Source organism: Loa loa (assembly GCF_000183805.2).
Source record: "Loa loa unplaced genomic scaffold supercont3.136, whole genome shotgun sequence".
Classification (NCBI taxonomy): Eukaryota; Metazoa; Nematoda; class Chromadorea; order Rhabditida; family Onchocercidae; genus Loa; species Loa loa.
In genome coordinates, this window is record NW_018108316.1 from 99,605 (window position 1) to 115,762 (window position 16,158).

General features: G+C 34.1%; 2 protein-coding genes across 2 annotated transcripts in view; both read left to right on the forward strand.

Annotated features, from left to right (window-relative positions):
- Window positions 1-1,280: 1,280 nt before the first annotated feature.
- On the forward strand, window positions 1,281-6,572 carry LOAG_06921 (hypothetical protein; the record flags this gene model as incomplete). The annotated part of the gene is made up of 11 exons (XM_003142455.2): window positions 1,281-1,457; window positions 1,641-1,789; window positions 2,470-2,601; window positions 2,870-2,985; window positions 3,136-3,260; window positions 3,434-3,607; window positions 3,858-4,018; window positions 4,638-4,813; window positions 5,282-5,457; window positions 5,818-5,974; window positions 6,295-6,572. The coding sequence occupies 11 exons, from the start codon at window positions 1,281-1,283 to the stop codon at window positions 6,423-6,425; spliced, it is 1,674 nt and encodes a 557-aa protein (XP_003142503.1). The 3' UTR covers window positions 6,426-6,572.
- Window positions 6,573-8,528: 1,956 nt separating this feature from the next.
- The window catches only part of LOAG_17838 (CMGC/CLK protein kinase), a 16,554-nt gene continuing 8,924 nt past the window's right edge, over window positions 8,529-16,158 (forward strand). Inside the window, exon 1 of the mRNA XM_020450503.1 lies at window positions 8,529-8,759. Coding sequence (XP_020305811.1) covers window positions 8,601-8,759 — 159 coding nt within the window. The 5' untranslated portion in view covers window positions 8,529-8,600. The remainder of the gene's footprint in view (window positions 8,760-16,158) is intronic.

The following is a 16,158-nucleotide window of genomic DNA, read 5'->3' on the forward strand; positions in this document are numbered from 1 at the left end:
TATATATATATATATATATATATATATATATATATATATATATATATATATATATATATATATATATATATATATATATATATATATATATATATAAATGATGGTCTATCGTTGGATTTGAATAATAATATTGATTGGTTTGAATAAAATCCTATCGTTGGATTTGAATAATAATATTGATTGGTTTGAATAAAATCCTAACTTTATCTCATATACCATTCAATATTACTCTTGAACCATACTGCAACAGAACATCATCCGTTTGAATCTGTCAACTTGCTAATTATTTAATTAAACAATACTTGATTTTTAGTGGTAAAGAAATTTCATTTGTTTCTCAAATCTCCAGTTTTTCCATTAATTTTAATTTCTAAATTCTGATTACACCATTAATATTTCACTTATCAAAACATGAAAAAGAAAAACCAGAAAGAGAAGTAGTTTTCAGTGTCTCGGGAAGGAAATCAAAACAGAAAGAAAAAATTGCCGCTGTCATTTTGGTGTTGCGTACTTTAATAAATTATTCACATTAAATTTTTTTATCTTTTCACAACATCTCGGTATATTTTCATATCTTCTCTTATTATAAGGTGGTAAAAATATCTGAAAATTTTTTCAAAAATATTTTTGTATTCCTTTTGTTGGGGGAATTTTTAGCTGAGCTAACAAGCATTTACTATGCGTCCGTGTGTGTTTTTTTAAATTATTGAAATTTTTAAACTTAAATACATGTCTATCAATGTTAATCAGTATTTTCCTTGTATATTTAACATTTCTGGTAATTTAATTTTATTATAAATGTAATATCAACAGTCAGAAGATGCAAATGATGTGATAAAAACAAAAATGACTGATGAAAAGGTCACATGAAAATTTGTTATTTATTCTTGTCGTTTGCATCGTTCATTTTTTCTTCTTTCAGATAATTCCCGAAAAAAATTTCTTCCCTCTTTTTTCTTCTGCAGTTGTGCTTGCTATTCTAACTTTTTTTTACCTTTAACCTTTACCCTTAAAATGATCCCTTAGAATAATATTTCAAGTGATATTTTAACTATAAGAGTTTCTTCTTCCTTTTATTTTTTCATTCATCAAAATTGCACTTCAAATTCATTACATGTATTTGATGCAAAAAATCGCGGAAATAATTGAGCAGATGATGTTAGAGGCGGCAAAGGAGATGATAGCAAAATGTGAACTGGTTATGCCGGTGTAATTCGATAGATTCTCACATGAAATTTCGAATATTTTTGAAGAAACAAAAAGCTTTTCAGAGTGTCATAATGAAGGAAAGCGAGATGGAAGGAAGGAAAAAAGATGCTAAAGGTAATGATATGCAATATGTACCGGTAGTTGATGGTGGCTGGGGATGGATTGTTGTTATTGGCTCATTTTTCATCCACGTTTTTGCTGATGGTATCGTTTATTCATTTGGCATTCTTCTCGAAATTATCATGAAGGTTTAATTTAGTTTTTTTTCCAAATAAAAGTTTTTAAAACACAGAAAGTTCCTTGATAACGACAAATTTGATGATCTTTTTAATCATTTTGGCTGTCTTTTAAACCGTTTCCTATTAAATTTTTAAGTGATATTGGCTAATTCGAAATTCCGAAACACTTTCTATACCTTACGTAACTTTCAGGAATTTAATGCAAGTAATGCTAAGGCATCGGTGATAATTTCATTATTAACAGGCTTAACCCTCGGAATGGGACCTATAGCAAGTGCAATAACAAATAAGTTTGGATGTCGGGTGACAACAATTCTAGGATCATTAATTGCAGCTACAGGGTTTGTCGTTTTGACAATCAAATTTGATAAACTATTCTTTTCCTTATTTTTTCTCTTTCATTCTTTTTTAAATAGAAGATAGCAGATTTTAGGAAAGGAGAGAGGGAAGTGTGAGTTAAAGCGGAGAAATTAAATTAAAGATAATCTGGAATTAGCGGAGAATTAAAGATAATCTGCTCTTCAATTCTCTTTCCTCAGTCCATCCATCAAATCCAGCCTTGATTGTCAGGCCTTAATTGAGACCGTCACTGCACTGTACATATAAGTATATCAGTGTAATAGTAAGCAAAATTTTGCGAATGACAATAATTCTCAAATCACTGATTGCAATCACGAAAAATAATTCATTGTTGTCCATGAAAGCATTCATTGTTACCGATAATTGCTCACAACAATTTCCTATGCTTTCACTGGAAAAATGAAATCCAAAGAATGCCAAAAAATTTCAGTTTACATCATCTTCTCTCCTTATAATTCAAAACTAATTCTATTCTATCTTATCCTATTATATGTACTCCTGGAAAAGAACTATTTGATAACCTCTTTTCTTTCAACCTTAGTTAATAACTTATACTTTTAATTAATGACTAGTGATAAGATAGAATAATTTCCAATGATTAAATTTTATAAAAGAATGATTGCCATGGACGGAAGATACGTGTTACGTATCATTATTTCAGCTGTGGTGCTTCATACTATGCAACTTCAGTAGAATATCTGATGGTTTCGGTGGGTTGTGTGATGGGTATGGGTTTTGGTTTGATGTATTGTCCGGCTATTGTTATCGTTACTATGTATTTCGAAAAGAAAAGGTTCGTTTACTTCATTTCAAGTTGTATAATTACAGCAAATTTTTGTTGTAATATTCGAAAAAGCTTGCTTATTCCCTTTCATTTTTTACAGCTGAATTATTAAAGAATTGCTTGAATAATATAGCAGTTGATCGATAATTAAATGTAATTAGATAAATAAGTTATTCAGTCTTCCAATGAATGATTGCCACTATTCCATACCATGATCCGGAAACGGATTTATTCAGCTTATTGAGTTCTTTTTATTTTTTCATTTTTTGCTTTTCAGAGCTATGGCTACCGGTATAGCAGTATGTGGTGCTGGTGTTGGTACCGTCCTATTTGCACCAATCAGTGAGGCACTCATCAAAGTTTCCTGGAGAACGGTTTTCGTCGTTTATACAGGTGGGCCGTGGTTCGCTTTCAATAATTTTGCGTCATTCATTCATTCAAAAAGTGCCATTTATATTTATTTCTTCCTTTTTTTATTATTATCGATTTCCTTTGATATTACTTTTGACATTTATTCAAAAATGATGTTAGCAAGTCTTGCAGTAATTGTATTAATGTGTTCCCTATGTGGTGCCACTTTCCGACCGTTAACATTTGTTGCTGTCGAAGATGAAACGAGAAAGAAGAAGGTCCTCAAGGAAGATAAGAAAAATGGATTCGTAGAAATGGTGCATCAGGACTTTATTTTCATTGTACTTTCTTATTCTACATAGCAAAATTGTTATATTAGCGTATCAAACATCCTATAAAGTGGTTCTAGCAAGTACTATTTAGAATATTTTTAATACTACTGATGACCATTATGATGATGTAATATTTTGTTATAAATAGTTATAAATAGGATGAAGAAAATGGGCCTTTATCAGCGACGTTGCTTTCTCCACAAAACCAACAAAATATTAATGATACCGAGGAAAAGAATGGAAAATTGGAACGATCGGAATCATTGACGAGAGATATTTCACGGCGACGAAGTCGAGGAGTTTCAGAATCTACGGGTTTTATCACTGTTCAAGTATGCTACTATCTCGTTTTTTTTTTCTTGATTTTGAATCCCATTAATGATATTTAAAATTTCGACGTATCATTTCATGCCCTAATTATCCCACTGCTTGTTCGTAAAAGGAACGTATAATTGGTATTTAATAGTTGTTACCCGTGCTATCAGCGAAATTAAGACTATGGTTCTCATTCGTTACATACGACAACAACGGAATGTTTCAAGTTAATTGCCATTATATTAGCCATTCTTTTTTTTTATTCAGGACGTGTTCTACACAGGTTCAATGAGCGAATTACCACAAGTTGAATTGCACCGATCGCTTGCATCGCTCAATATGAAAGATGATAAGCTGAAAAGCTCGGAAGAGATGGTGATGAATCGGGAAGAAGAGGAGAAAGTTAACAAAGCAAGAGAAATTTGGAGGTGTGTTTCAAATGATTTTTCGATTTTTACTCAAAACGTTGGATTGATGTAAGACAAGTGGACATAAAGGTATCGGAAGAGTTTGCCTAAAACTGCTAACAATTACAAATATTGCTGATATCACTTTATGGTTCTATATCAGGTTAAGAGAGAGTAGGAGGGAAAAATAAATCGTAAATTTAAGATTTGTTACAATTAATTTTCTGGAGGCAATGATAAGACCAATTCGCGTTACACCTAATATTCAGCAGATCCAGCCCCCTTTTCTCCTCTGTATGACGGATGTATCTACAGGCTATCGAAAATACTTCCGGAAATCTTGAAGTCAGGAACTAAGCTTTTTTCTCTAATTTATATTGAATATAAAATTTCTCTAATTTTTAGAGCAGTCTAAATTACATCTATATTATTCGCTAATTCTTGAATATCTTAGCAATTTAAATTCTTTTTTGAGGACTGAAGTTGACTATCGAGGTCATTTTGATTCTGTGATTAAGTCATGATCCGATTGGTCAAAGATCACTTGCGCGACATTTTTTTATCAATGTTTTCGATTATGCCATAAATACACAGTGTAAAAGTACTTGTAACTACAGTATATTATCTTTGTCATTGTTAGGACAGTGGAGAAAATGACAGATATCTCGTTGCTTGCCAATCCAATATTTCTACTTTATGCAATTTCAAATCTGTTGACAAGCATCGCATTTAATGCTCCACTTGTTTTCTTGCCATCGCATGCAACCAATCTTGGTCTAACCCCTGCACAATCTGCAAGCGTTATTAGTGTATTTGGTAAGTGCACGTTTGGACTCAACTTGCTCTGCAAAGCTTGGACCTATATTTCAATCAAATCTTAACAAATGAGTTTATGAAATGTCAGGTTGATACAAGGTAAGATCAGAAGCGTAGGTTAACTCTTAATTTAATTGTAGCTTGCATCATTACGCCCAAGTTTACACTACTTATCATTGAGAGAAAAAATTAGTTCGATCAAATTCCTAGCATACGATTTGTTTCTGTCAAAATTTCCATATAATCTCAATCATTTCTTATCATAATTAATCTTAATTCAATGAAATTTTAGGTATAAAATCAGAGGCTGTAGATTTTCATGTAGATAGGGATAAAATCATAAAAAAGCATAGTATAATAAAATGGATGAGAACATAACAATATGGAAAAGAACAGAATGGAATTCTCTTTGAACATTGTTGTATTTTGCATTAGATTCCAGATTTTCAGAATTTTCCACTCTTTCAGGTGTCATGAATACAGTTGGACGAATTTTGGTTGGATTAATATCTGATCGTAAATTGCCGTGCCGATATGGGAAAAATACAGCACGAAATAGGTTATGGACCTATGTATCGTCGTTGAGTTTATGTGGTTTATTAACGGCCGGTGTACTTTTTTGCAATGGCTATATAACTTTAGCTGTAAGTTTGAGGACTTAAATGAATGACCGCAAAATATCCGGAAAGCCATCAGCTTATCCACTTCTTACGAAGTTTTCTGGGTTGGATGAAATGACTGTACGCCAAAAAGGAATGCAGTGATCAATGATAAAATTTTATAACTCATTAAACCCTTCGAAATTCAATTCACACTGCTTAACGCTAATTGACTAACATGAAGTAATTAAGTGCTTGCTTCTTTCCTTGAAGTACGCAGGACGAATTAAGGTAATAATTTGAATGAAAGGAAGGGAGCGAAGATAATTACCAAAGCTTAGATTAACTATAAATGCTTTTGTGGTTCATTCAATGATGCATAATAAAGTTCATATCCTCCTGCAGATGTACTCCGGTTTATTTGGATTAACGCTATCATCCTACGTATGCCTTACATCAGTATTGCTCGTCGACTTAATTGGTATTGAGAAATTGACCAATGCATTTGGCTTAATTTTACTCTTCCAAGGTATTGGTACCGTTATAGGACCTCCTATATCTGGTAAGAATTTTGAAAAATTTAAAATTATTGAATTATCATGAAATGCATCTTGATTATCACTCAGTGCAAGGATTTCGGCATGAAAAGTCAAGGGTACTGAAATTTTAAAACGAATTCCATACCTGCAATATTGTGTCCACTCATTTAACATCGAAGCGTTTTAATCACTGTTTCGTATCCATAGCAGTACCATATAGCAGTGAATGATGTTAGTACGAAATGACCTCATACAGAGCATCACCATTAATCAAAATATGAAATTAAAAATTCATCTTTTGGACTGAAGAATGGGTTCTTATATCAATAAAAATGTTTTCCAGGACAACTAGCTGACTTAACTGGTTCCTATAACATGTCATTTGTCTTCTGTGGCGTAGCGCTTCTGATATCAGGTTTGATGTTAGTATGTGTACCGCAAATGCAACGGAAGCGAACAGTATCTGCTGCTTAATCGTTACGAGTGGATATGAATGTCATAACAATTTCCGTGAAAATTATCCGTCCTAATAATATCGTCATTCTGACCTTCCTTAAACCTTGTGTTTTCCTGACCAAAGATTTGTCGTCTTCAATACGTCTAAATACCGTTTGCTTCCTCGACACTACGTTTATCAATAAATAACGTTCACGTGTAATTAAGGATATGGAATGATACATCCGTTCTTCTCATCATCATTCCAGATAATATTGTTGATCTTGCTTATCTTTGCATTTACCTAAACTGTACTGTCTCTAAACAAAGTATTAGCTAAGACTATAAACCATGTTGTTATCTTTATTGATGGAAAAGAAAAAGGAAACGAAATCAATTGACATTATCTTTTCTCTCTTTTGCAATCAATTAATGGTTGTAATTTGGCCAAATTATTTCCAGAGTATCAAGAAGAGTCCAAACTGATAATGTGATAAATCTGAAGTAACAAGTCAGAGAGAAAGGAATAGACAGAAACAGCATTGGCTGCTTTATTGAGAAATATCGTCAAATGATATCCCATTTCAAGAGAAAACTTCTAAAAAACTACCGTCCTGAATTAAAAGTCGTGCTGCAAGATGTACCCATTTTCTAATGTTCAAAAGCACCATATTTTGAAATTGTGGGAATTATTACATTTTGGTACGAAATTTGCTATTATAGTAACAGTAAAAAGAAGTAATACTAGTGGTTATAATGCTGGTAATATGATAAATCGAGATCTACGCACTAAATTAAGTCTTGCAAAGTGTAATTGAAAAAACTGCGCGAGAACTGTGCGTCATCGTAAGTCTTCGAGAATATAATAGACCGATATTTTCGATATTTATTTAAATTCTTACAAACTATCATATGTCATTTGAGCATCATTTAAAGCTTTAATGACCATGACAAAATGGCATTTGCGCCTTTTATACCTTCTGTATTTTTTACTTCTACTATGGATGCGATAGCAGCTAGTGATAAGGATAGATGTCGTACAATCCTTCATCGGAGAAGGTTGCAAAAATTAGCCTCTTCCTAACAAATGAATAAATCGAATGTGGTGCTGCAACAGCTGCTGTGAAACCTGAGATAGCAACTTGACACCGTAAACGTGGCTGCCCGGTTAGTTACATACATATCGTATATTTATATGTACATATGTGTGTGCGTGTGTCTGTACGTGTGTGTACATGTGTGTACGTGTGTGTACGTGTATGTGCGTGTATGAATATGCGTATATGTGTTGTGTTATTTTTGTTGGTTGGATTAGGGTTTTAATTTTAGCCGAGGGGTGTTAATGGCGGGGGTTTTGTTAGGTAGCAGACACATATAAGGATACTTTTATTTCAGATCTATCGCAAGTTTTGCTTTTGAATTTCGAAAATTTTTTCAAATTTAAATTTAAAATTTCGGAAAGTTTTAGTGTTGCGTTTACTTTTTTTCCTTTTTGTATCCATAACGGACGCATTCTGCATAGGTTAGATATTTTAGCATTTATGGGTGTGCAAAAATTGTCAGTGTATTAATTTTGAGGAGGCTTTTTTGTCAATCATTTTATACGTGAATGTTATCAAGAGTTATATGTACTGGTTAAAAATTATCACTAACGGTATGTGCTACCGCCGAATCATCAAGTAAGTAATAACTTCGTTTATTTTAGAAGCATTTGTGATAAAATTGGAGGATACCAATTAACAATTTGTTATTTAGATCTTTTTTTTTTTACAATGGAAGTCATTTTACTAAAGAATAACCAAAATATTTCTGACATCGAAATTATTTGAATCATGCTGCATTCCCGGTGTTAAAAACTATGAGGTAAAAATATGTTGTGTATGGTCATCTTTAAGATCTAACCGTTACGGATGGTACATTGAAAAGTTGAACCATTTGCGTATTAGACTCATAAGGGCAGATAGCTTGCACAGTAAGATCTAATGGTCAAGTGGTTTGCAGAGTAATTGTAAAAAGAGAGTAGTTGTCATGTTTGCTATATAATGATAAATTAATTCAAAAAATGCAATAACTATTCGTGACTGTATTACGTTCTTTCCTTTTAATAAACTCTTTTTCTGCCATAAAGAGGATAAAATTTTATTTCAGCGCTGGGTACTATTACATTTGTCGTTCCAAGGATTTGAGAACTAGTAGGCGAAGTTTTGCTTGGAAATGGGTGGCGGTCGTCGACGTCGTATTGAACGATCCTCTAGTAGTATTGATCGTCGTTACAAACGGCCTCGTAATAGTTCGGAACGACATCGACGGAATGAATCACGCAATCGGCGTGCCCGTAGACGGTCGTGGAATAAAAAAAATTCCGATCATTTCGTAAGTTTTTTTTGTGTTTTGGAAATATACTGAAATTTTCAGGCTTATGATTTAGCAGTAATCTGTAGAAATCACCCAGCAAAAGCTTGTATAATCTCTCCACAGCCACCTGCATTACTGATCAACATTTTGAAGTGCCGGACTGATAAACTGTTATAGAATTCAGGACACCAGTCTTCATTTTCTATCTCACTATTCCGTGAGGAAAACAATGTATTTCAATATCCTAAACTTCATTTTGCATTTTAGCATATTGTAATACACGTTTCAAATACTGTAAGATTTATGCTTATGTTTCGCACAGCAACTAAGGTAATTAATTAGTCGGAAGAGTTTTTCCTCACACAGTGTGAGAAAGACATTCGTTGAGGACTTTTTGTGTTAACTTTTGCATTGTATTGGGGACTTCTTTTTTTTTTTTACTGTGAGTAGACATTTGAAAAAGAAGTAAAGAGGCAATCGTGTTATTGTATCAGCATATATTAACGATTTTGGACTCAAATTATGATACTTTTAAAGTGCGCGTGTTGTGATGATTATTGGTCTTATTCGAGAACCAATATTTTGTAGTTTTAGAATGAAACAACATGAGGACCATAACATCATATCAGGGCTCCTTCAACGTTTTCAAATTATCATTTTAGGAAGTTCCATGTAATATTGAATGTAGTCACTGTTGAGATTTATTCGGTACGATTATGTCATTAGATCTTTGTTCAGAGGGTTTTTGCTATACATTCCTTAAACATTTTATACAAAGCTGTTAAAAACCTAACAGTCGGAAAGAATAATAATAATGATTATAAGTTTTGTACCGAATAATTTCCTCATAGTGAACTATTTTGTTCCAATGACGTAGTAATGTTGATATCAAAGTAAGTGTGGACGTTAGAGTTAAAATGAAAATTCAATAAAGGTTACACATATTTTAACGCCTGTAGTAACCACAAAAATACCGCAAAAAAGAAAAGTAATAATGAGCTGCGCTTCATATAGTTGGTTTTCTCCTACTTCCAGATGTCTGAAAAATGTCATCTGAATTTGATCTAATTAAGACATCTTACCGAACACATTTCTGTAGTATTTCTTTTTCCAGAAATTTTTCCCAGTTATAGAGAGATGTATAATTTTATTATACTTGTGGGATTCAGTGCAATTTTTGTAATACCTGTGTAAACATATAGTGTAGTTGCGAGAGAAATTACACCTTAAAAAATGAAATCCACAATAATTCAAACGAAGTTTAGCAGAATAACAATATTTTTTCCGAGCATAATTATCATGTTGTGATTTGTCTAGAGAACTACAAGTAATCAATGTTAAGTTTAGCATTTCTTTTTTAGTTCAACCATAGTTGATATTTCAGATCTTTTGATCATCAAGAAGAGCGGCAATCCCATTCCCGCCTCACTAAGTTTCAGCATAATATACTGTGACAGAGAGAAAGAGAGAGAAAGGTGTGAAGGACTTGCTGTATGTGACAAATTGTGTTTGTCACTGTTTCTTCTGTAAACCATTTAGTATCCTACTAACAGCGTCAACTAATCAACCTGAAATGATCAGCGTTTAAAATATCGGTTAGTATGCAGCAGATCTCTGACGTCAAACGCCGTAGTTCGGTATAGTTCGATACTTTTGTGTTATGTTGATAGTTTTCTGATTCATCATATGAAATACGGGTATCACTTTTTTGAACCAATTTGCTGGAATGATTTAGTACCATTTTCTCATTTCGCCGAGTTAACTACCGGGAAAGTGAGTGATATATCATTAAAATGAATGGTTGAAGAATAGAAGACTGATTTTCTACAATAATGTTTTTCCTTTATTATCACAACGGATGGAACATAAAATTGAATGTTTGAATAGTTCCAGCATTCTTGATTGCTGGAAAAATCAAAAGTGTAAGGAGAGTGGTTAAAAAGAGATAATTAGGTATAATATTTTTTTGTTGAGGACTTATAACATTTTGCACAGGATTAACTGTTTGATTACAGTTTCATTACATCGTAGTTTCATTGTGGTTTCATTACAGTTCATTTCATTGTAATTTCATTACAGTTAATTTTTTAATGTATCAAATAATATTGTAGCGCAAGTATTTAGTGACAAAATTAATTCAATTGATATTACGTAAATTAAAGGTTTTATCAAGCAGTTTGTTTATAATTTACATTTGATGAAAGAGCGAGCCACAAATTGAAAACTTACGATAGCAGATTTTGGGATATTTGCAAAAAAACGGAAAAATGTTTTTGCTATACATATCTGTTTTAATAGCCGTGATTTTTCCTAAAATAATCGTTCCAGCCGATTTGATCTAAAGCATAAGTTTGAAAAATAAAGCCACCTTTCTTTACTTAAATATTTGAAAAAAAAGGATTCAAGACAGATTTTTTGATGATCGGAATGACGAAGAGAGAATTATCTGGAGTTTCGAGTTTTTTTCTTGTAACAAGTGCAAAGGAAGAATCAAGCTCAGCAGTTTTTTCTTCTTTTTTTTCTTCTCATTTCCATTGCAACCACGAAAGTGCCAAGTTAGAAACATGGAGACGAGAATCCAAAAATATGGATGTGAGACTTATTTTAATATCTCAGTTTAATTTTTTTTTTTCACAAATGATTCATTCTTGTAACCGTCGCTAAATGATTTCCACTATTGAAATTCGTCGTTACTGTTATGGTGAGAAGCTGATGGAAAGCTCGTAGTCTTTCATCCTCATGTGTATGTTTGCTTTATTGTGCATTTATATCCGTGATTGGAATTTTATCATTAAAATGCTAATTGTTATGATTGCACGGATGATCATTAGTTGATGATCATACTGAAGAATGATTTTAATATTAGCTTAATGTTGTTTTCCTAAAGTCAGTTTTTTTGGGATGTCACAATTAGGCAAATATCCAAACAAAAATAACGTTTGACTATTTTTGGACTTTGATACGAATGATGACTAGTTTTGTGGTACCTTAACAGCTGTACCGGTAAATATGGGATTAGCAACAGAAAAGGAATTTGTATCATTTTGCATGTTTGAAGCTTGTAAGATAATGTGTTGCTGCTGGACTTTGATTGCAAGCGAACATGATTCCATGTATCTAAAATAGTAGAAATATGGAATCATAGAATATCTAGGACAAGTTCTATAGAAATACGTAGTGATTATATGTCATCAAAAAAAGGGTCGTGAGCAGACTAAAAAAGAGACTGTAGATTTTTGGATATCATAATTCCCGGAAATTTATTTGATTTTGAGGACAGGAAGGAATTTGGTTGATGAAGAAATTTCAGTTTTCAAGATGATTTGATTTTGATGGGTAATAAATAGTTAGTTGTTCATTGGAAATAGAATAATAACATCATTTTAACTTGTTTTTGCTTCGTTTTTTGTTTCAACATTGCTCGAATGTATGACTTTAGTTTCAATATTCTATAAGCTCCAGTTACTGAAAACCACTGTTATATTGAGATGCTGCGTGTTATTGCACCCAAGTGCTATCGTGATGTGAAACGTGTAATGTGGGAAAGTTTTCAGTGAGTAAAATGTTTCATGTCTAACTCACGTTTTTTCATCTTTCAAACCATTTCACTGATGCTTTCCATACTTTTCTGCCGTTCCAAATAACTAAATATCGAAATACTGCGTGAATTTAAAACGTTGTTAGTAATTAACTTGTTTTGCCTTTCAAAAACTGACACAAATACTTTGCTCCTTTTTTGTATTAGCGTTGTTTCTTCCTTTTAGTCCTTTTTGTCCTTTATAGGTCATCGTTTTCGGACTGTTATTTCTTCTCAGTATTTCTTTGTAATAGAATATTTACCAATTTTTTAACTTTTGCAAAAATTCTTTTGTAACACATCTTTGTCATCCATTTTCTTAATTTTTGCTTCTGGCGAGGAAGAGCGAGAAAGAAAATGGAGAGAAATTAGTTCACATATGAAAAGATTTAGAGAAAGATCGCTTTATGAACATGTGTTCGATAAAATAGATAACACCAAGATAAAGATTAAAGGGAATTAAGTAGAATACCGCTAATATTTCATAAGATTAGCAATAAATTCGTTTGTAATTAAATGCAGTGAATTTTTCGTGATCTCAAGGCTGATTTCAAATAAAATTTTTCTGTCACGAAAATCTTTCGAAAACTGCTGATGATGTCAGCCATAGAAACCCTTATCTTTAATCTTTCAAGTACTTAGATTGTGCCTTGGTTAAACATTATGAGGAAACAGATTAATTCAAAATAAAATGGCATTTTAATGTCAACTTTTCAGTATTTATTATCTACCGTTTAATTTTTGTTATTTATATATATATGATTTGTGCACAAATAAATCTTCGAAATTTTTGAAATATGGTAAGGGAGAAAGGGGGAAAAAAATCAGGGGAATGTTGCATTTTGGCTAAATGGACGGAACGTCGAAGGAAATGAATCTCAGAAAATGGTGTTTGTGCATTTAGGTATCTCAAGAGATAGATGCTTTCTTGGAGCTTGAAGTGGAAATAAAATTGAAGTTGGAGAAAACAACGGAACTAGTAAGAAATAAAGGTTATCATCGGCTTCGGCGTGTTCGGGATGTTCGAAGTAGGGAGTTGGAAAAGAGGAAGGAGGGTGGGAGTGATGCATAACAGATTGTTGAGGAAAAAGCAACAAATTTTGTGGGATGGGCTGAGCATCTACCACCGTACATCACATCCCGTAAGCGTTATGCAGTTAGCAGCATTAAGCAGCCGTCCATCATCGTCATCCGGAGCTTTACCAGAATTTCGAGCGCTGAAAGTTAGAAAGCTAAGAGAAACGCGGCTGTCATATCTAATGAGGACTTCCCTTTATTCTTGATTCGAAGCAACAATTTCCCTGAGCAACAGCAATAGTAGGTGCAGCAATTTCATTCTTCCTGTTCTTTGCTTACTAAACCCATCGACGTACCGACCAGTCAACAAACTGAACTACTGACTCCGTACTCTTGGTTTTACATTATCTTTGAAATCAGCTCTTGTTGCTGGCATATTTTTGTTTGAACCATCACTTTGTGGTATTGGGCGCTATGTGCATACCGCTCTAATTCTATACTGGTGTAACTACTGGTAATTCCATCATTACCTTGCTATCTTATCCGTACCATTGTCATTATCATCAGCAATTTGGTCTGTGAGAAATTTGGTTGAATTACATCATGGAAGAGGCTAATTCTGGATAATTTTCTACTGGAAAATTAGTGCTGTGACATTGGTATTATTGCATTCGCTATTGTTTGTGGTGGTGGTGGTGGTGGTGGCGGTGGTGGCGGTAGCGGTGGCGGTAGCGGTAGCGGTAGTGGTAGTGGTAGTGGTTTTATCCTTAAACAGCCAATATTTCATCCTTCCAGCTTCTACCCCCGTTGGCCCCTTCCAAGTGGGTCCAAACACCACCAAATTCACCGACAGTAACTGCCGTGTTCCCGCAATATCCGCTGAATGGCTCTTGTCATTTGACACAGCTCAAGCAACCGGTTAATTATCTTACGAAGTCAAAATTTGGGAAATTATCCAGTTCGTTGGATTTGTCAGCTCATACTCCTGTAATTAAGCATTATTACTCGCATCGGATCCCGCAACACGCCACTTTGGTACCGTCACCGATTCATCATCAAACTTCATTTCATTCTTCCATTCTACTTTCTTCATCCATATCTCCATCGTTACATTCGAGTCCATCGCCACATCCCTTCCGTGTTATCAACGGACTATTGTCTAAGTCACCGAAACAATATAGCATAAAAATGCCACGTCGTGGTTTTGACAGTATACGGCGATTGCCGATTGTGGTGATTCCACGAAAGAGGAAATATAAAAATTACGTGTCTAGAAGGCGTAATACGCAACTTTTTGCTAGTCTGCGTCGCTGTTTCTCCGACCCAATATTATATCGAAGTTACAATCATTGGGAAGGTCTATCAAGGCCATTTTCTCCAGAAAAACTACCATCATTTGCACCTTTTATCCATGCAGCACCTATTGCTGCAATACCTGAAGCGTCTTCCTTTGACGATTCGACGATGAAGAGTGAAGCTAGAGCCAGGAAGGAATCCGTTTCATTAACATCCAAAAAATCAAAATTCAATAAAGAAGAAGTGGTTTCTGGAGAATTGGCGAAATCGGTAATCCGGAAAAGTGAAGGCACAAAGGTGGGACATAAAAGTAACCGGAATTTATCAAATGCTTCTGATTTCGAAATGAACAAAGGTGGAATAGCTGTTAATTATCCGGATAACGTTACTTTAGATGCGAACGAAGAAAGAGAAGGTCTGGTGGAAGTTACCCTACGTGCTCCCACTCCGCCAACCACCTCCAGAATCCGATCGCGTAATTTGGCTTCTCGCAGTGTTGTGTTATCTAAAACTGCCGTCGAAACACCGAAACATATTAAGCGACGTTTCTTAGGTTGTGCAAAATATCAGGAGGTTAGTGGTAGCGATCGGAAAGATTATCATCGGGAATATGTCAATTTACCGTCAGGAAGCAATAATTTAAATGAAAGAGAAGAGGAACGAACGGCTGAACAAAAGGCTCAGAATACGGTTACAGCTGTTACAGCTGCTTTTTCAACCCTAACACTCGAACCACAGCAAACTGAGCACGAACGAGAAGCTGTTGCTGAACAAGCAAACAATGCAGGTACTATAACTGTTGTTGGAGCAAGAGGTGCAGAAGCAGTTAAAGCAACAGGTGAAGTTACGATAAAAGATGGTGTGGATGAAACAGAGAAGCCGATTGTACCAGTATCAAAGCAAACGCCACATGATAATAATAATAGCATCAATATTGGTGGTGATAGTGGACAGCGAAAATCCCGAAAAGCAGCACCACAACCTACCATAAGTACCCTGATACCACCACCATCCACCCGAAAACCAAAACCACCACCCAAATTATTTTCACGTAATTCCTTGCTTGCAACTCTTCAACTACCACCATCTGTTAGTGCAAAAGTGGATCGAATTATTGCAAATGCTGATCGGAAAGAAAAAGAACGATGTTCCAATCATGCTGCTGTCAATTCGGTATCGTTTTCCCTTGATGCAAAGATATAACCTTTGGTGGGTCAATATGCATCAGCCCTCTAATAAACTTTAGAACATCCACAGTGCGAATTTCCGATATATATTCGCTTTCTTCAAAAAAATATCCGCTGCCTGTTGACAATGTTTCAGAAGGTGTCTGACGTTCACGATTGAAAACCATTTCTTAAAACGTTTGTCAAGTAAGTGTAGAAGTCCAAGGTCTAGAGAGAGTGTAGAAGTTTACGAAAACCATTTCTTAAAATGTTTGTCAAGTAAGTGTAGAAGTCCAAGGTCTAGAGAGAGTGTAGAAGTTTACGAAAACCATTTCTTAAAATGTTTGTCAAGTAAGTGTAG